The 22,818-nt window shown below is 34.6% G+C and overlaps 1 protein-coding gene across 1 annotated transcript; it reads left to right on the top strand.

Moving 5' to 3' along the window:
- Positions 1 to 310: 310 nt before the first annotated feature.
- LOC145255847 (cytochrome c oxidase subunit 7A2-like, mitochondrial) lies at positions 311 to 22,469 on the top strand. The gene is made up of 4 exons (XM_080114589.1): positions 311 to 534; positions 7,965 to 8,144; positions 19,018 to 19,156; positions 22,281 to 22,469. Exons 1-4 carry the CDS (start codon positions 463 to 465, stop codon positions 22,283 to 22,285), a joined length of 396 nt encoding a protein of 131 aa, XP_079970715.1. The 5' UTR covers positions 311 to 462; the 3' UTR covers positions 22,286 to 22,469.
- Positions 22,470 to 22,818: the final 349 nt, after the last annotated feature.

Genomic DNA, 22,818 nt, shown 5'->3' with positions numbered 1-22,818 from the left:
AAAAAAAAAAAAGGAGTGACCATGAAGTGGGTGCTCATTTTACGTTAAATTAATATAGAAAAGTGATCCCCCACTTTTTGAAAATATAATTTAGTCATATCTTGGAAACAGTTTGTTTCCTGGAATTTTATTTTCGTTTTGAGAGCACCCCTGAAAACCCGTTGTGGTCATTTTAAAGGATTTTTTTTTTTTTAGGATGGAAAGATGCTGCACCAAACACAAAAAAATATGCATTTATTTAACATATGGAATTGTGATTCGTTTGCAAAAGCTGCCAATATAAGTGTTGTTGCAACGTTGTCGACCTTTTAACTTTTGGAAGGTGAATTTGCAAATGATGATCGCCGGTGAAATGCCAAACGTTTCGTCTTTCACGAAGTCAACGAGAGTTATGTCTCTTTGCCACTGAAATCCGGGTTTTCTCCATTTTTCGTCGTTCGTCGAAATTTCTTCAAATTGAAAATGTTTTACAAATTCAATTCTCTTCGTGGCCGATTAATTCCTTCCAGCCAAGGAACTTCAGTTAACCCACAGGTAAGACATGGCAACCAAAATCAAGCAACCCCTAAAAAAAAGATAGCAAATAAAAAAATGTTGGTTAAAACAACAACAAAAAAAATACCTTTTTCTGTTTAAGGAGGAAATATTTGCCCTTGCAAAAAGAAAAGTGTTGTTTTTGTGATAAAAATTAATTAATTTTTTTTTTATTTCATTTATTAAATAAAAGTAGTTTTCTAAATTTCATAGCAAAAATGTCTTTATCTCTTTTTGTTTTTTTTGTCGTCGTTCGTTTTATTTGTTTAATAAATGACCTTTGTTTTCTATTTTTTTATTTATTTTACTATAAAATTGAAATTTAAAAAAATCTTTATTCTAAATTGTGTGACCATGTGCCTCTGTGTTTTTCGTCTCTAACTTACACGTTATTATTTATTATTATTATTATTTACTCTTAATTGTTTATGGAAACGAACCACGCGGGTTCTTATTTAGAATTCAACCTAAAAAAAAAAAAAAAATTAAAAAAAAAACGGAAAAAATCTTTATCATGTACACATCCGTCAAGGAACGAAAATGTCATATTCCAAAAAGCATGTAAATTGATCAGGTAGTTTTATTTTTATGAAAATCATTTTTAAACGATTTAAAGCGATTAGTGTGCAATCAGTAGCGTTGCCAGGTTGATCTCGCTAGTTTGAATTATTGTGTACCTATCTGTTATTGTTTTTCAGAATAGCAACAAGTCAGTCCCTTTTTGCTTACTCTAAAAAAAACTTCTTGATCAATTTACGTTATTTTTGCAATATGACATCTCCCTACATCATAAAAGATGTCCGTATTTTTTACAATTTAATAAGCAAATGGGGTTTGTATTACTGTACACATAGATTCGAAAAGGTTGTCAAAAAACAAATATATAACAAATATTATCAAAGGCAAGATAAGTTACTTTTCTACCAAACTGGATACATTTTTTTTTTGTTTTTATTCAATGTAACATGTTTATTCAGCTCGAAAAGCATACAGTGTTTACCGATGTATTGGAAAATTCCAAATGGCGCCCGACACTCTCTTTAACATGGTAAGTTTGGGAAAAGGTGTTATAAATAATAAACTAGACAAAATACTATTAAAAAACTACCGAATATATGTCAACTTATGTAACGGTAACATATATTGAGCAAATTTCTAACAGTATTTTGTCTAGTTTATTATTTATAACATCTTTTCCTGAACTTATCGTGTTAAAGAGAGTGTCGGGTGCCATTTTGAATTTTCCAATACATCGGTAAACACTGTATGCTTTTCGAGCTGAATAAACATGTTAAATTGAATAAAAACACGAAAATTATATCCAGTTAGGTAGAAAAACAACTTATCTTGCCTTTGATAACATTTATTTGTTATATATTTGTTTTTTGACAACTTTTTCGAATCTGTGTGTACAGTAATACAAACCCAGCAAATGATACTATTGAAATAGTATTTATCTTGGAAATGATGCGTGATGCGATCTAAAAAAAAAAAAAAAAAAAAAAAAAAAAAAATTAAAAAAAAAGCAGTCCGTAAACTGCACGAGCGAGCACTCAAAATGAACAGACAAAATAAACATGTCCTTCATTAACTCAAGGCCAGCACAAACACACACACACTTATTTTTGATATACGAATGCATCTGCATTATTTAATTGCATTCATTTAATTATTTAATTGCGTTAAATTTGTAGTTTTTCATTCAAAATGGCTGCCGACCGTGACGTCATATTAACGTCTGCTATTTTCAACCGGTGCTCCAAAAAATTTGTCCCTTGGTTTACATAAAACCGGTAAAGTCGTTGAATTATGGCGTGAATGGATTATGAGAAAAATAATTATGTGTAGGCATTAACAATGCTTTCCTTTTTTTTTTTTTTTTTTTTTTGTTAAATGTTATTTCATGGGGAATAATTGCGAGTTTAAATCTATTGAGAAATACCCATTTTGTATTGAGTAATACACACTTTAAATATGTACACATTAGTTGAAGAATTACAAGTTATCCTAAGTAGCTGTCTTATTTCAGTCGATGTAAAAAGCGAAACGCCCTGCTCTGAAACGGGCAACGAAACTAACTAAACTCCCCAGTTTTATCGTAGATATTTTTTTCGATTGAATAGTGTGATTGCAGCAAAACAAATTAAACAACTTATTTTTATAAAATATTTCTACGGTTTTCTTTAATCTATAATATAAATCTCACCTGTCTGTTTAAATGTATGTATGTTTGTATGTCTGTAGGCACCGCCAAAAATGGCCGAAAAATCAAGTTGTTGTTGTTTTTTTAAAACGAAATTACATTTATTAAAATCCATTATTTCTGAGTAACTTTTTTTTTCCAGAAAGATAAAACCCTGAATTTTATCATATACAAATTTGATGTCTTCAAGTCCAACGTTAACAAATTCTTAATGAACCGCCCCCTTAAGTAAACACTTCATCAAATCTCCACACTATGTACTTGCAATAACCCTTATCCCTGAGTGGCTTCCAGGCCTTGATAAGTGGTGAACACAGTGTAAAAAAAAAAAAAAAAATCTTCAGGAGGCCTCAAGTTTTGACAGGCTTCTGGGCTTGACCATTACTCCTGATCTTAAATGGAACACGTACATCAAATCTGTTGCGAAGGCCGCTGGAAAAATGGTGGGATCTTTCTATCGATCCAGTAGATATCTCACTGCTGATGCAATTCTCTATCTATATAAGAGCCAGGTACATCCAAGGATGGAATACTGTTGCCACATCTGGGCAGGAGCTGCTAGAAAGGACTTGTCCTGCCTTGATAGAGTTCAAAATAGACTTCGTAGCCTCGTAGGAGATGTCCTTTTCTCTTCCCTGCAACCTCTATCTCACAGAAGAGATGTTGCGAGTTTGTCTCTGATGTATCGTTATTTTCAAGGAAAGCGTTCGACTGAGCTTCAGTCTATGGTCCCCCCTCGCCTAACTTTCACAAGAAACACTCGTCTAGTTGAAAACACTATCAATAATTCCTCCCACTCTTTATCTGTGCCTAAACCTAAACGTAGATTCCATAAACAAAGCTTCTTTCTTAGAACTGCACGCCTGTGGAATTGTCTTCCGTTTTCCTGCTTTCCGGCTGACTACAATATGGTTGTGTTCAAGTCTAACGTAAATAAGTTCTTGATGAGCCGTTCCATATGAGTTATCAAATTTACCGAATTTTCATTACTAATGATTACTATATTGTCCAATTTCTACTGTACACTCTTTAACCCTTATCCTTGAGTGGCTTCTTGGCCTTGATAATGTGGTGATGCCTATGTAAAAAAAAAAAAAAAATGGAATCTTATGGTTGAAACTTTGAACGTCTTAATCATCCCAAGTTGTTATGTCTTTTAATATGCTTAGATTTTTTTCTGATTTTTGATTTTGCAGCTGCCGTTACCATTTTTTCGGTTTTCTTAAATGTCAGTTGAGATCAAATTGCTAATCGGCAGTGTTTTTATAGAAAGTCAGTGTTGTTGTTGATCCACAAATGTTGGGAAGCTGTCAAGTAAAATTAAAAATAAGATTAACATTAAAATAAAATAAATTAAAATTTAAAAAAAAAAATAGAAATAAAATTTAAATTTAAAATAAAAAATGAAATTAAAAATAAAATTTAAATTTAAAATAAAGAATAAAATTAAAATTAAATTAAAATTAATAAAATAAAATTAATTCTCTCAACAGTTTTGCACCACTTTTATGTGTCCCCCCCCCCACCTTCACAAAGATTAAAATCAAAATATAATGCTTGAAATTCAATGCGTGTCTGATATACAGGGTGGAACAATAAATTTGTCGCCCTAAAAAAAAAAAAAACAAAAAAAAAAAAAACACTACAGCTTTATTTTAAAACATTTATTGAAAAAAAATCAATTCAGGTAACTTGATTATGTAGCTGAGCTGATATCTATTGAATGTAGCCACCTACAGCCTCAATCACCACCTTGATACGGGAGGGGCCTGCCTTTTCCATAAGCGCCGACGGGAGCTCGGTAAATACTCAGCGATCAGGCTGGCTTTGGTATTGTGAGTGGTCATGTTGTTGATGTTCTCGGCATATGACCAAATGAAGTTGTCCATTGGGTTCAGGTTCGGGAAGAGAGGGGGCCAATGGGAGAAGGGTACAAAGTTGTAGCACTCCTTATGAAGTCAAACTTGGGTCTCTTCGGACTTGTGGGCTGACACCGAGTCCTGTTGCCACACTCAGGGTTTCCCAGTGGCCACCTTATTGCACCAGGGATCAGCACACTCTTCAGCACATCCAGATACATATTGGTGTTGACTTTTAAGCCGATTTCGAAGATGTGAGGTGGTATGATGTGCCTCTCACTTGAAACCACACCAAAGACCATAACTGTAGCTGGAAACTTCCTTGAGGTGTGCCCTCAAGCATTGAACCATCTGGATTTGCATTTTGAGGGTGTTGGCAATGGTCCTGTTATAACTTGGCTTGTTAGAGAGCATGAGTTGTACAGCAGTGCATCTCTGATCTCGGTAAATGCACATTGTGTCCATTTCACACATGATAGAAGGTTCCTATTCCTCTTAGGATTTCTACATAACTAGTAGATGTCTGCAACAAAAAAAAAGAAAACTGGTTTCCAATAAACGGAAATGAAATGTCATCTTTTTTAGGGTTAAAAACTTTATCGTTCCACCCTGTATTTGAATTTTCATATTTAATAAATATTTAATGTTTATTAATATCTTATAGATTTATTAATATCTTGTAGCTATTGTAAAAATTTTGCAAGAATCGAAGGGTATTTATCTCCTTTTTTACCCTTTTTGTATAAAACTAAATATAGCTCACATTTGAACCAATTATGCCTAGCAGCTGTGTTCCAGAACTATATTATCTATATCTTAATACGATAGTGTGTGTGTTTGTGTGTCACACTTACATCCAGGTCGTTTAATTGTTATGTTCTATTTCTTGTCATAAATAATTTTACCAAGAATTCTTCATAAGTTTTTTTTATTTACTTTTTTATTTATTTATTTATTTTTTTTACATAGGTATCCCCACTTATCAAGGCCAAGAGGCCACTCGAGGATAAGGGTTAAAGAGTGTACAGTAGAAATTGGACAATATAGTAACCGTTAGTAATGGAGATTCGGTAAATTTGTTAACTTATATGGAACGGCTCATCAAAAACTTGTTTACGTTAGACTTGAAGACAACCATATTGTAGTTAGGTACAGTATATACGACTATAGCTGATGGCACTTAAATCATCTCTTTAATTTATAAATAATTTTATCAAGAATTTTTCATAAGTTTTGGTTTCAGTTTCAATTATGGCTGAAGGAATTCAAGTTATATATATACATATATTTTTTTCATAAGTTTTTATTTCGGTTTCGATTCAAGCTAATGCACCCAAGTCATATGGATATATGTTTTTAATTATTGAAATCACAACTTTATAATATAAAAATCGATAGAACATTAATTCTATATGTACGAAATCTGCAAGAATTAAAATATCGTATTTAAGCTTTACGGGGCGTTCGCGCTAACTTTGATAAATACTTTTGCAGTTTAAACAAAATAGCTGCAATAATATCAGAGCATCTCCATTTACACTGAATATCTACAGAATGCCAACATCAATATATTGCAAATGAGTCCCCTGTGGAATTTCCACAGGTCTCGCTAGTGAATTATTAGTTTAGGAGTGAATCCTTTATATAAAAACGTATAAACATACCTAACTTCATAAATATATACAAGATATACAATATCATCGTCAACCGAGTTCTTGTATCCAAGAATTTCAATTTCCTTTTCTTTTAGTGTTTGGCTAGCAGATGGTTTCTCAGTCCAATCTGAGTGTAGAATCTGTGTGGACAGAGAAGATTGATTACGGCGGGGCTGTTCTGCCTGTTTTTTTCTCCTTTCTGTTTCATATTGTTTGGTATCAGATATAATGGAGCGGTTCCACAGATACCGGTCCATTATATCTGGTACCAAACAATACCAGTCTTCTCCTTTCTGCTTTATATTATTTAGTGCCGGATATGATGGATTGGTTCCACAGGCGTCAGTCCTGGGCTGTTGTTTCCCAGGTGTAAATATCAAATCCAGTGTTTTTCAGGATGGTTTTTGGTCTTTTCTCATGGTAGAGGGCAGTCGATGGATCATTTTCCTGTGGCTAACTCTGGGTACAGTTTTTTGTTGAGGGAGCCTGTTCTCATCCCTTCTGAGGATGTGCCCGAACCAACAGAACCTGTGCCTCATGATGGTGGTCTCAGTACTGCAGCTGCTTGCTTTCTCAAGAATGCTTGTGTTGGTTACGCAGTCATACCATTTGATTTGAGTTTTAAAAGTGGATGCGTTGCATAGAAATATAGAAATATATAATAATCCAGGGAGGTTTATGTTCACAGAGTATAATCACTGCTTAATAATAAATATAGCCATATATAAATTAAAATTTAAAAAAATATCATACAAATAATTTTGGCTACATATTTGCAGACATGTTTCTGTTCTAGTTGAAGACCAACTGAATCTTAAAGTTTGAACTGAAATTGTTTTAAATGATTAACAATTGAAGTTGAGATGGAGGGAATGCTATTAAAAGGCATTTAGACAAAGTTAAAATGTTGAACCATGTCTGCTTCTGATGCACGTCCATGACAGGAGGGTTGCTTTCTTAAAATCTCACAGTGTCAATATCTGCAACAGAGATGAATCTTTCAGGTCATTAATGCATAAGTTTAGTCATCATAACAATGCAATTTGCAATCCTTCTGAATCGTTCGGGTGAAATAAAAAAAAAATAGGAGGCATTTACTTTTGGAACGTCTTTGGTAGTTTCCCTATCTTATTTTTTGATGGAAAATACTAAACTTTTATGCACACTACAGAGAAAGATTCACCACATCCTTAAGAACAAAATTCTGTTACAGAAGTGGGAGGGAGTAGTAAATGGCAGAGATAATTATGGAGAGGACAGTCAGCTGTCTGGGCTTGTGAAGATGACGTCAGTAGAAGCTGGACCCAGGAGTCGGTCAAGGCAACAATCCTAGATTTAGGTGCATCAAAGTTCAGAATTCCTGACTTTTACCGACATTTCAGTAAATTTTGCCAGAACGGATTTTCCAGGATAACTCTGGTTGCCGCCTTAGGGGGCATTATAGGGATAAAATTACCCCCAAATCGTTTCTGCTCATTTGTTCACACTTTTCTCAATAACCATGTGTTGAGTTTTTTAAAAATTTTGCACAAACATTAGTCATGGTGAAAGTAAATGTTTTACTCGTGGAGGGGGACCCTGCATGTTTCTTGTTCATATTTTATGTATTATATTGATTTGTTTTTTTATTTATTAATTATATATTTCCGATAGAAAAAAAAAAAGATATGTGTGTGAAAATATTATTTCTAAAATGCTTTTTAATTTCTTCAGGGCTTGAAAGCGTTGAAGATCAAAGAAAGTCCGATAACGTTTGAAAGCCAGGCTGTGAATCCGGCTCGATCTGCAGCAGTGCTTGAAGAAGCAGCTTTAGCTTATAGCGGACCTCAACTTGGACGAGTACCACTTGACGCCAGATACAAATCTGTGATGGCTTTACAAGAATTATTTTTGGTAAGAACAAATTTTTAAATTTTTTTGTTTTTTACTTATACCGAAAAATGTTTGTGTTGTAAATTTGAAATTGTGTCGCAAGGTAAGAACAAATTTTTATTTTCTTTTTACTGAAAAATGTTTGTAAATTTGAAATTAATTTTTGGTAAAAATTAAAATTTTTTTATTTTTGACCTTTTGACACCTTGAACAAGGCATACTGCCAATAAAGGATAAGGAACTACTGTAATGGGGGCCAGATTGGTGGGGAGTTTGGAAGCAAGGTGTTTGTTCACATTACGTTTAAATTTCAATATAATCGAGGAAAGACAAGAAATTGGAAGAGAATTCCAAAGACAAGTGGAAAGATCGGTGTTAATCAGAGTAGAAAATCTTCCGGCATCTAAGGACAATGGAAGGCCAGGATTTTGCCGTTATTTCGGTTAGGGATATATTTGTTAAAAGGGTTCATATGCAGCAAGTTCATCAAAATTACATTGTACCCCTTTATCTTCAAACGATGTCCAGCGAATAATATCCCCAGATTTGTCTGCTCTGGATCTTGTTTGACGAGGATCCTGGTTGATGGGAATATCCAGTTGGTCAGGCTGCCACTCTCCCCATGTTGCTTTTGATAGTGTGCAGTCCGTTGAGTCCTGGTCTCTCAAGTCTGAAAAGTAGAGGTCGTTTCAAGCCAAAAGAAGAAAAGAATAACAAGTCGTTAACTGGGCGTGTAACATAAAAATAACAGGATAATTATTCGCTGAAAGTTACAAAAATGATCATTCATAAATTTCTGACTCAAGATGCCAAAGCTAGGAGACTGGCGGCTTCTATTAGTAATGTTGAGGTGATCAATCCTAAGTCTGGGGGCTTGTCTCTTCACAGTGTGGATTCAATGGCTTGGAACTGAGTGAAACTGCAGTCAAAGGTTTTTTTCTCTCTCTGAATGGTGTGAGTTCCCCGGCGGTCAGACAGTGTAGGGCCTCGAGGCTATTTTTGCCTATTGAGAATCCGGTGGGCTTAACCCCACCTCCTGATCCACAGAATTTAATTTCCACAATTCTCAGTAAACCAATTCTCAAGCTCTAAAAAAGTTTTCCATTTCTTCTTCTTCCTCAAATCTGTATCTCTGGTCGTCATTCTTTTACTTTCACCCTCCATTAGGTCTCTACCTTTCAGCATTACTCATGTCGAAGGGTCCCTCTTCTTGCTTCATTTGCATAACCAAGGATTTTTCCCAAATGCTATTTTGTATAAGTAAAAAAGTAAATAAATTGGTTATCTTTTGGATACAACTGAATTCGCAAACAACAATTAATGGGTACTTGAATTCGTATCTGCTATTTTGCTTTTTCTATCCAAAGAAATTCATAATATCTGGTCTATATTTCAGGTGACCCACAAATAACTTGACTACCCAAGAAATAAAGTTACCTGTTTTTCTTAACAAGGGTGGCGTTGAGATGAAACTTGTCAAATTGCCAAGAGGTGCTGTCTCTGGTAGTGTGTTTTAATGGCTGTTAGTGTCAACACAAATTATCATGGAAGGAAAACAGATTTATCCTTTATTAATTCATTCCATCTATAAATAAGTGTGTGTGTGTGTGTGTTAAATCAATACCATAACAATGCTCTTTCTTTCCACCACCACCACCATCATCACCATCACCACCACCATCATCACCATCATCACCACCACTACCATCGTCGTCATTTTTGCTACATTCAACGACGCTGTCACAACATGGAAGTATTTGTATAAAGCAAATAATGTGATAAAGGCTGGAGCATCACAGGTCGTTCCTTCGCTCAACACCTGCTAACCCCAAGCTATGTACCATGGATTTCTTTCGTCTTCTATTCTGGCCATGTCGTCATCTCTGAAATTGGCAGCCATCAAAGGGAGGTATGCACGAGTTCACAGTTATATAAAAATAAAACAAAATGAAAAGAAAAACTCCAACACATTCTTCAAATATTAGGTTTTTATGTTTTTTTTTTTACATAGTGATCACCACTTATCAAGGCCCGGAAGCCACTCAGGGATAAGGGTTATTGCAAGTACATTACATTAGTGTGGAGATTTGATGAAGTGTTTACTTAAGGGGGCGGTTCATTAGGAATTTGTTAACGTTGGACTTGAAGGCATCCAAGTTGTAGTCCGGTGGGAAGCAGGCAGACGGAACAGTTCCACAGGCGTGCAGTTCTAAGAAAGAAGCTTTGTTCATGGAATCCACGTTTTGATTTAGGCACAGATGTAGAGTGGGGGAAATTTTTGACAGTGGATTCAGCTAGACCGGGTGTTTTTCGTGAAAGATTGGGGAGGGGGGACCAGAGATTGGAGTTCAGACGAGCACCTGCCATGGAAATAACGATAAAACAAAGATAGGCTCGCAACGTCTCTTCTGTGGGAGAGAGAGGTTGCAGGGTAGAGAAAAGGGCATCCCCCACTAAGCCACGAAGTCTATTTTGTACTCTGTCAAGGCAGGATAGGCTGTTTTTAGCAGTTCCTGCCCAGATATGGCAATAGTATTCCATCCTTAGACGTACTTGGCTTTTATATAGATAGAGAATTGCATCAGTAGTGAGATATCTTCTGGAGCGGTAGAAGGATCCCACCATCTTTCCAGCGACCTTGGCAACAGACTTGATGTACGTGTTCCATTTCAGATCAGGAGTAAAGGTCAACCCCAGAAGCTTGTCAAAACATGGGGCCTCACCCAGACGAGAGCCATCCATCCCAATTGATGCCAGATGGGGATCAGAGCGTTGATGATGTAAGGATAGGAGTTTGGTTTTAGATGCATTAAAGGTAACCAGCCACGTCTTCCCCCACTGAACCACGCGCTCGAGATCAAAGGAGAGAGAATCAGAGAGAACTTTGTCATTTACAGCCTTTGATGTGTTACCGTAGATTGTCATGTCATCAGCAAAGATGTCACGAATGATTTAATTATGTGTTTAGGGAGGTCATTGATGTAGATCAGAAAGAGAGTTGGGCCCAGGATTGACCCCTGAGGGACTCCAGTATTTATATTGCAGGCCTCCGATTTTTGTCCATCGACCAGTTGTACTCTGTGTGTGTGTTTGATACCATCAATCCTTTGAATACTAAGGTCCATGTTTGTCGGTCGGTAGATCAATTCATTTCCTCCTCACAATCTTGTCCAAGTCGCAAACTGCCTTCAAACTTGTCCAACTCACAACTCTGCTCCATTATAATTGTCATCAATTGTCACAGACCCAAAACCATCCGCAAGCTGACCCCAACTGTCATGAAGTTGTTGTAAAACCCATTTTACACTCCTAGAACTAAAATATATTGAACGATCCCTTGTTTGTGTCAATCATCATCACATTTTGACCAACAATCCCATCTAGACTTCCTTTTATGTTCCTTGTTGAACAGCGATTTGCCCACAAAGTTTCATACCCAGAGTCACACGTGAACAACAACGACACAAATTCTAATAGTTGTCATCACACTTTTCTTTTCTAGCATCGCACTTATCCGTTCGGATTTCAATGCAGTCATCGATTAGCCCGTTCTCGGATTTCTTTTTACTGTGCAATTTCAGCAGTAAACATTTACATTTCAATACATGTCGTAGACAATAAATGAATTAAACGACGATAAAATAAAATTTAAAAGAAAAAAAAATGGAATTTATATGCTTCCTCACTCAAAATTAACATATTTTCAGTGAGGATCATTTAAAAAGTTACACCTGTAAAGATTTGACCAAGTCTAAGCACAGATTCAAAACAAAAAATATGTACAAAGTATGGAAACTTTAAAAAAAAAAAAAATTCATGACAACAAAAAAGGTCCGTGTGCAATAAATTTGAAGAAAATTCAAAAGGTTGTGCATATTACGGGTTAAGTTGTGTCAGAAATTCTTCCAATGAGAATTTTAAGACAAAATGTCATGCAAAAACCTACAGTGTACAACGATTATGAGAAGATGCAACAAAAGAAAGTGACTAAGTGTATATATATATATATATATATATATATATATGAATGATTTGTTTTTTTTGGAAAAAGAATTCCAGCAGAGTGCTCAATTAAAAGGAAAATCCAAATTTTTAGAGCGTATTTATATTGTTATATTTTGTGTACAGAAAGTTGTTAGTTGAGACAGATCATTGGTACCGTCGGTTTCAAGCCCGATAATAAGGCCCGTTCAAGGTATCCTTATCAAGCTCTTTTCAGCCAATATTCGTTGAATATTGGAGAAGGAGATATATATAATTATTTTTTTTACTATAATAATTAAATACCTACAGACACTAGTGTTTCATCCTTTCGGGAATCTTCAGTGCAGGGTGTCACGATTAATACCAGTCGAACGATTTGAACCTCCACAACACGAGACATCTCTGGCTCGATTAGCGGAGACCTAATCCATTCGGCTACCAATAACCACGTGAAATAACGTTAAATTTAAACATCTTAATTTTAAATGTTCATTTACGTCAGTCAGACAGACAGTGATCTAATCGTTATACGATGATCTATGCATAAGAGCTAAATTGACCAACTTTAATTCAACTAAAAGTGCTCAACGATAAGAAACGAATTTCTTAAAGGGGCTGTCATAATTATTTTTTACTATAATAATTAATATATATATAGTAAATTCGAAGTACAACAGAATTGTAATAGTTTATAAAAGCGAAGTGTGGCATTTTTTTTTTTTTTAAACCTTATAAAACAAAAGATCGACTATAATGTAAAAAAGAAACAGGATCGACTAAAAGTAAGAAAAATAAATTGAAAAGGAAGAAGATCGACTAAAAGGGGGAGAAAGAGAAAAGAAAAGGGGGAACGGTGTACTTATTTTTTTTTAAATATATATATATATATATATGGTAATGTCTGAGATAAAAGATTTTGGACTTGATGCAAAATGGAACTTCTTTGCAACTAGTCATGGTAAACAACCATGTGATGGCATAGGTGGGACAGTGAAAAGGATAGTAGCAAAAGAAAGTCTACGAAGACTAAATTCCAAACAAATCCTTTCCACAGAAACTATGTTTGAATACTGTAAATCTGCAATTGAAGGAATCAAATTTGATTAAAAAGGAAGTTGAGGAAGCAAGGAGAAGTCTCACTATTAGATTTGAAAACGCATCCACAGTTCCAGGGACAAGAAGTTTTCATCAATTTATTCCATTTGACAGCGATAAAATAGCCATGAAATAATGTAGTGAAGATGAAAACTATGAATTGATATATGACTTCTTTATTGGAGTTGAAGAAAAAACAATGAAATTTGTTGTTTCAGAATATGTTTGTTGCAGGTATGACAGTAACGTTTGGATTGGCATGATCCTAGAAATTAATATGGAAAATAAGGACTTGCTGATTAAGTTCATGCATCCAGCTCTTCCATCACATTCATTTTATTGGAAAGAAGATTTTAAGGATATATGCTTTGTGCCATTAGCAAATATTCTGTGCACTATTTTCATTCAGTTTTGCTTTCATGTTTCTATTGCACAAAATACGCAAAATACACAAAACACACAAAATACACAAAACACACAAAATACATAAAATACACAAAATACGCAAAACACATAAAATACACAAAATACACAATATACACAAAATACATAAAATACACAAAATACACAAAATATATAAAATACACAAAACACACAAAATATATAAAATACACAAAACACACAAAATACGCAAAATACACAAAACACACAAAATATGCAAAACACACAAAATACATAAAATACGCAAAACACACAAAATACATAAAATACGCAAAACACACAAAATACACAAAACACGCAAAACACATAAAATACATAAAATACACAAAACACACAAAATATGCAAAATACACAAAATACACAAAACACACAAAATACACAAAACACACAAAATACACTGAAGTATAGAATCCCTTATTTTTCCATCAACTTATTTCCTCTTTTTATTCTTCTTAGGGAGAGCAGGGGTAGGTGGGGGTGCAATAATAGCAATAATATTACGCGGGGATTGTAGGGAAAGGCTGCAGCAACCAACACGTGCCAACAATACTTTATGTTTATTTGTTTCTTGGCCTTCAGGTTACAATCACAGTGCAGTATCTGTTCTGATGCGGCGCTTCACCTTTTCTGTCCTCAGTCAGTGGAGGAAAAAAATTTTATGCACAGGCAAATGATAGCTATATAAATTCACTAGCAAGCCACCCGGCATTGCCCGATCGTAAAATACACTTAAATATGATATTTTTATTAATGCAGATTTTGTATTTATTATTATACTAGCGCGGGTACCCGGCGTTGCCCGGGTGTTTGGAGGTGTGTATGTAGGAGAGGGTGACCCTGTTTTAATATTATAAAAAAAAAACATGATACTAAAAAAATTGGAAAAAACAAAACAAAACAGCGAACAAACGTTAAAAAAAAAAAAAAAGGTGTAAAAGAGGAAAAAATGTTTAGGTAGAAAGACGGGCTTAAACCCGACACATCGAGGCTAAGGCGGAAAAAAAATGCCCGACACATTACCCCTATTACCCCTATGCCAAAGAGACATACACTTAATAACGGATAAAATTAAACCTTTAAAAACACTTGCAGGTAGTTGAAACTAACGTCAATGTTTTCTAGGTCAAACATGACGTCATTGTCGTAGTAGCAGGATGAGAGAAAATGAAGGAACGATTTTTTTCGGCACCCTCTTTGTAGAAAAGGGTCCAGTTTAGGGTGAAGGAATTAATGTTTTTGGCTAATTTTTCGATATTTGTCGGGCGAAGGTTGGAGCTTTAAAATCATACCTATCTGGAGAAAATCCGTGGCCCATGTCGAAAGTTTTTGTGAGACATACAAACACACACACACACACACACACACACACATTTTTGCTCTTGTATATATAGACTAGCGGGGGGTACCCGGCATTGCCCGGGTGTTTGGAGGTGTGTGTTGTTTTGGGTAAATCAAAACTCGGGGAGGGGGGGGGGGTAAAATTTTTAAAAAAAGTTTTGGTAGGTGAGTATGAGGATCGAACCCAAACCCTTGAGGCAAAGTTGAAAATTAAAGTGTGACAAAAAAAATGTGCGATGTTAACCACTGGGCCACCGCGATACACAACGGAAACATGTTTGAACGTATTTATTTAAGTATTAAAAACAGAATTGACACATGGCCGCAATAAAAGTTAACTCTGTTGCTTCTATTTGACCTAATTAATGAGGTCAAATAGAAGTAGCGGACTTAACTTTTGTTGGGTTTGTTTACCCAGCTTTGACTGGTTTTTTCCCCCAAGATGTTGGAGAGGGGGAAACCAGCTCCCCATCGTCCAGATTGAATAGCAACTGTCTGATATAAGGAGTTTGGCCCCACATTGATCAAAGCTGATTGCTTCTGGACGTTTCCTGGCGCGATGCTGAGAAGACACCGTTTGAATTTAGTTTCACTTTATTTATACTAAAAAGCAGGACAAACAGGCGACAGAGCGAAATAGTGCGAATTTCATAAAAGTCGACGTAAATAAATCTAGAGGCGACCCGTGTTCCCAAATCCTAGATATTATTATCTAGGGGGTATATAAACAGTTCTAAGCGATCGTAACCTCCTCACTCCTCCCCCCTGGGAGTGTCGGCGAAAAAAGCCTTTTCGAGACATACACGAAATGGTCCCACACATTTTGCCTTTTATATATATATATAGACTAGCGGGGGGTACCCGGCGTTGCCCGGGTGTTTAGAGGTGTGTGTGCTCGGGCGGTGGGGGGGGTAGGTTTAATCAAAACATAATAATAAGCAAAGTAAATATTTTTAAATATTAAATAAAAATTAAATATTATATAAAAAAAAGTTAAAACTTAAAAAAAATCGAAAAAAAAACACAAAAAAAACTAACGTCAGGCAAACGAACGATGTTAAATGTAAAAATCGGAAAAACAAAAACAAAAAAGAAAACAGAAAAACGAACGTTAAAACTGTGTTTTTGGGTGTGTTTGGTTGGTCGGTGGTGGGGGTGTTAATGAAAACGTAAGCGAAGTAAAAAAAACCCCAAAAAATAACACGTGAAAAATGGCTTAAATAACCCTGCTTCAATATTAAAATTTAAAACATCGAAAAAAAATGACATCTCACACCACGATTCAAACCCAAAACCTTTAGATAATGACCCAGCGCTCTAACCAACTGAGCTAAGACAACGTCCACAAAATTGTGTCAGTTTTTCAAATATTTAAACTAAATCAGGTTACAACGTCATATGACGCATGTGTAGAAGCGGAATCGTCATGAGAGGACGGTTTTTGCTACCCCCTCCCCCTGTAGAAAAGTGATGATTTCAGAGTGAAAAAATTAACGTTTTTGGCCAATTTTTTTATATTTGTCGGGTGAAGGTTGGAAGTTTAAAATGATACCGATCTGATGAAAATCCGTAACCCGTGTGGAAAGTTTTTGCGAGACATACAAACATACACACATTTTCACTTTTATATATATATATAGATAGATTATATTGGACCCAATATATAGTAATGATTTCAAAAGTTTAAAAAAAATGATTTTTGCACCACCACTAAGAATCGAAACCAAAACGTTTAGCTTAGGATTTACTTTTTCCTTTGACGTTAATGCCTGAGCTATGAACACAAGGCTGCAAGGCTAAAAATTAAAACATGAACCAATAGTTATTACGTTACACATGCATATTTGTAATGCTGTCATTCAACCTTCACCTAGCAATTTTTTTTTTTTTTTAATTTTCACACTTTTGCACTGATTGTCCCTGGTTAAAACCTAAATATAGAGTTTTGCATGAGTTCGAAACCCTATATATTAAATTGCATGTCTGTAGACCAAAAACTGACAGAAGAGTTTTCTAGGCAAATTTTTTTAAACAAAAATATATATGCATAGCTAAATATATATATATATATATATATATATATATATATATATATATATATATAGCGAGAGAGAGGTTTGTGTCTACTATAAGCTTTTTACGCAAATATTATGCATGTATAAATCATGTAGACTATCTGCATGAATATAATTACATGTAATAGTTAACTAAAGATGATCATCCCATAAGAAAAGCGAAAAAACTAATAGAGAATTTAACTAAAATGAATGTTTAAAAGAATATGCAAATTAGCTAGATCTTTTGCAGATGAATGCAATGCAATGACCCATATATAACAAAATTGTTTTTTCTTTTTAATAAATAGAAAAAAGGTTTTTAATTGGAATATCAGTACACAAAAAAAATTTATAGGAGTATAGATAAGATACTGGTTTTCTTAAAAAATTTTTCTGAAACAAAAATACCCAAGTAACAATGCACCTTTCATGCAGATTCCATCAGTCATAACTGACCTCGTTCCATCAATCATGACTAGGTAAAAGTATTCAGTAAATCTGCAAGGACTTGTGGCCAAGTGGATAAAGTGCTTGGTAAATTCAGTCGTAAGTAACACATTTCTAGTGGTTAAACGTTAACTTCTCAGTGCGGGTGACACTAAATTACACAAAACACAAAATACATAAAATACACAAAACACACAAAATACATAAAATACAAAAAATACACAAAGCATAAAATACACAAAACACATAAAACACACAAAATACACAAAATACACAAAACACACAAAATACATAAAACACACAAAACACGCAGAATACACTGAAGTATAGAATCCCTTATTTTTCCATCAACTTATTTCCTCTTTTTATTCTTCTTAGGGAGAGCAGGGGTAGGTGGGGGTGCAATAATATCTAGTGGTTAAGCGTTAACTTCTCAGTGCGGGTGACACTAAATTACAATTGCGAATTACTTGAGAAAATGAGAACATGCTGGACCCATGAATTATATTTAAGTTAATTGTTCACATCAAGGCCGCAGTTACCACCTAATACAGCAGTGTCTGCCACTGTCCGCCACTCCCACTCATTACCTACTACTGACTGCCACTGCCCAATAGTAACGGTAATCATTAGAAATTCATTGTTTGTCACCATCTTGACCAACAGTGTTCAGTAGTGTCCTCCACTGGGTGACACTACCATACAATGAATGGCAGTGTATGATTATTGAAGACAGGCCATTTCATTTCAAAGCAGTCAAGCCAAATTTGACTACTGTTTTCATCTTGAGTGTTATTTTCACAACGTGTTGGTTGATGTAACTGCCGACCTTCTTCAGGTGTGTCTTGTCAAGCTCTAGAACCTGCATGGAATTTTGAACTGGACTTTTTATTTAATCCACGGGGAGTGGGGGAGGGAATATCATGCTCTCATTCAGTCAGTCCTAAATAATTTGCAATCATATTTGGAGTGTCACCCACACTGAGGATTGAACCTTCAACCTCCAGGAAAGTGTAACTTACAACTGAATACCAAGTAATTTATCCACTACGCCATAAGCCATGCAATTGAAAAGGATCAATAATTTGGATTGTTCAAACTATTGTTGTCACCATGATTGTTATTTTTATAACGTTTCGACTGATGTAACCTCTAACCTTCTTCAGGTACATCTTCTCAAACTTGGAGGTCTTTATGTTGAACTCGGAAACTTGTATGGAATGTTAAACTAAACCTTTTATTTAATCCACAGGGGTTGATTGTTCTCATTCTGTCAGCCATTGTAAAAGCTTTAGTTTCTGTTATTTTTGGTCGATATCCACATGGTTAAAAGTATTGATTTTGGTCGATATCCTAATGGTTAAAAGTATTGATTAAAAATCAGTTCCAAGTAATTGTCCTCTGGAGGATGAAGGTTCAATCCTTACCACAGATATAGTTTTTTTATTTACAAAGACATTCATATAAGAAATATAAATGATTGAAGTGGGTGATTATTAATCCATTTTTTATTTTTATTTTTAATTCTGCAGAAAAATGATGGTTTGCTTGTGTGGCAGAAACGTGGCATGCGCGACCGGGTGCCGTTTGCTATATCGATAGCCGCGTGCGTTATAGGATCAATGTTTGCAGCACATGCGCTATATGTTATGGCCTTTCCACAAAAATCTGGTGAGTCTTTGTCCATCATATGAAAAGAAAACGTAAAGAATTACTTTTACCCTCTGCTAAATGTATGATACAACTTCACCATTTGTGAAGAATTCAACCTAATTAAAAAAAAAAAAAAAACTATAGAAAAATCTTTATGATGTATGTACCTGTCACGAAACACAAATGTCATATTCCAAAAATCATATAAATTGATCAATTTTTTTTTTTTTTTTTTTTATAAAGAAAATCATTTTTAAATGATTTATAACGATTATGTGAAATTGTTAGCATTACAAGGTTGATCTCGCAAGTTTGAATTTTTTAAAACTTATTTACCCGGTTTTTTTTGGGGGGGGGGGTTATTCAAGATAGTAATGCAAGGTAGTATCTTTTTGCTTACTCATAAAATTTAAGTTAAAAATTTACTTGACTTTTGGAATATGACATTTTTGTTCTGTGATGGGTGCATACATCCTAAAGATTTACTGTATTTGTTTTAAAATTTTTTTTTTATTGAATTCTAAATAAAAACCGCAGAAACTTGCAAACCTGAGGAAGTCAACAATATAAGAAATGCGTACACAAGAAAAAGTGCAGATACATTAAGAGATGATTGCACTTATGGAATAAACAACTCGTTTTTCTGTGAATGTTGTGTCAGCATATTCTGGAAGTTTACAGAATATGGCGAAACGCTCAGCACATACAGCAGACGACAATTAATAAATTGTGCATGCCTTAGCGTATTATCGTAAATATTTTGTGTCTCCAAAAATTCATCAATCGTAAGTTTAGCTGGTTACCTTCCGAATAAAAACAAGTTTAATTTGTATAGCAATATGTTTTCTCCACGATAAAAGCGTTGTTAAACGCAAATTCAAAATGTAAGTTTAGTAAGCCAATTCAACACAGATTTTTTTTTAAATAAACAAACATTTATTTGTTTATGAATCAAAGTACTTTTCGAAATAATAATCTTGTCTTCATCAGGAAAGACACAGTTTTTTTTTTTTTTTTTTTTTTTCATCTTGTTTATCCCTTGTGGTATGATACCACTGAGAAACCGACCATGTGGATCTCCTAACCTGGACGTTTGAAAACCATTGTTGATAACACCGAACGGGTCTTGTTTGCTTAGTGGCATGATGCCACAAGAAATAAATAAGATAATAAAAAAAAAAATCTGTATCTATCCTGATAAAGACGAGATTACATCAAAAATTACTTTGATTTATAAATAAACTAGCGAGGGGTATCCGGCGTTGCCCGGGTGTTTTTCGGGGTATGTGAAAAAAACCCGAAGCGTTGACGACGCGCAGTTGGAAAATAGTAAAGTGTTAAAAAAACAAATAGGTGCGTGTTTTTGATTGCAGTGATGGCGATAGGTATTCAGCAGTTACGATTTTGTGCGGGACAGTTTTGAATAAATGAGTTTGTTTGTTTTTAAAAACCCGCTCCCTGTTTATTAGGAGGAGCGAAATGAAAGCTACCGTCTGATATGACGAAGTCGACATTGAACAAACTGGCTTTCGGCCTGTGATTAGAGTCGAGTTTCGCTTTTTTTTATACCGAAAACCGAATGTAACGCGTGCCGATGTGGGAAATGTGGAATAATTAACGTTTGAAAATCAATAAAATTAAATAGACAGGCGAGCTCCGTGGGTAATTCTGAGATATTACAATTTATAGATGATATAAAAAGTTTTAAGAAGTTGTGAAGCGAGCAAGCGCTTCTCTGAAAGAAGCCTTTTGTGGGCATCGAGGAAAAGCATACATACATACATACATTTTCGCTTTTATATATATAGATAAATAAATATTTATTTATTTATTTTATTTTTATTACATTTTCACCCCAAACAAGGCACATTGCCACTTTGGTGTAGGGGGCTACTATCAGAGGCAGCAACTACTGGGGCACTATGTAGGGATTTGGGCAGCAAGATGTCGGTTCACATTACACTTGAACTTCTGCATGTCAGTACAGTTGGGGAAGCAGGGACCTGGAATGGAATTCCAGAGTCTAGCGGTTCTGGAGAAGAAACTACTGGAGTAAAAGGCTTTCTTACACCTAGGGATCTCTATTGTGAAGGGAGTGGGATTTTGCTGCTTGTCGGGTTTGTTGGGGGTATTTACGTCGTGGTGGCACAAGTGCTTGCAGTTCGTCAGAGCATTCACCATTAAAATACTTGTAGAACAGGCAAAGGGATGCAACGTTTCATCGATGGGACAGAGACTGAAGCTTAGATGCCAGTTCAGGGCCTATCAGATTGGCGACTCTTTTTTTTAACCTTGTCTAGGAGTGAGAGACTAGTAGCAGATGCACCAGCCCAAATGTGACAACAATAATACTCCATACATGGGCGAATGGTGGTCTTATAGAGGTACAGGATACTGTCATTTATTTGTGGACGGTTATCCTCATAGTTGTTGTTTCACGACATTTTCGCCAACTATTCCTTTAGTCTTCATCAGATGTTTAACAATAAAACAACAACTATGAAGATTAGGATTACAGTCTGTAAATAAATAAGTAAATAAATATACAAATTACTTATCTGAAAGGATTCTAGTAAAAAAGATAATAAATGTTTGTTTATTTTTTTTAAAAATTGGTGTTGAATTGGTTTACTAAACTTACATTTTAAGCTTAATTTATTTTATCTAGCAGGGGGTGGGGGGAGGCTGTGCCCGGTCGTAAAATACGCTTAAATATAATATTTTAATTTGTCTAGATTTCGTATATATTATTATAGAGTCGTGATTTCAAAAGTAAAATAAAAAGTGTTTACGGTGCCAATAGATAGAATCGAAACTGAAACTGTAGCATTCAAAGCTGGTAACGTTATCACTGTACCAACGTGACACGCATATAAACTGACTAAAAATTAAAAATTAAAAATTATAAATAAACTAATATGAATGTACAAAATGTATAACTATCTTTATCAATTTTGACCCCCTTAAAAGCTGTTTTAACCGGCTAAAGACCCATAAAAGAACTGTTCGTAAAAAATCCAATCATTTTCCTAGCACCACTCTGTGACTTTTAGTTTTGAAAAGGATAGAATTTTAAATTATGGAGACAGACAGACAGACATAGTACCTTTTATATATTAGATTTATTTATTTATTTTTTCAGATTAGAAACATTTGTCACTACCACCGCCTACATTGTTCAGTTTGCCTGTTATATCGGAAGGCCGTGATGAAAATTGGAGAAAGTGCCAAGATTTCAGTCTTCATATTTCCAACGATGACAGTGGCACCGATTTGTGAGTTATAATTAAAAAAAAAAAGATAAAGCAATAAAAAAAAATCTATCTGTTCATGTCCTTTGTTTCTTGTTTTTTTTATATTATAACATTTTGGTGAATTTTTATATTTTTAAACATTCTTTTAGTTTCCATCTTTACAATTCTCGATCAAATTTTTATATTTATCAATTTTTGTTCGGTTTTAGTTCGTAGTTTCACTGAATTTCTAAATAATTGAGTAAAAAAAAAAATATTTTTAAATTTTTATATTTATCAATTTTTGTTCGGTTCCAATTCGTAGTTTCACTGAATTTCTAAATAATTGAGTAAAAAAAAAAATATTTTTATATTTATTAATTTTTGTTCGGTTTCAGTTCGTAGTTTCACTGAATTTCTAAATAATTGAGTAAAAAAAAAAATATT

This window comes from Euprymna scolopes, chromosome 31 (assembly GCF_053919585.1).
Source record: "Euprymna scolopes isolate OS-2025 chromosome 31, ASM5391958v1, whole genome shotgun sequence".
Lineage (NCBI taxonomy): Eukaryota > Metazoa > Mollusca > Cephalopoda > Sepiida > Sepiolidae > Euprymna > Euprymna scolopes.
Note: the sequence above shows the minus strand (reverse complement) of the source record. Positions and strands in the feature narration are given on the sequence as shown.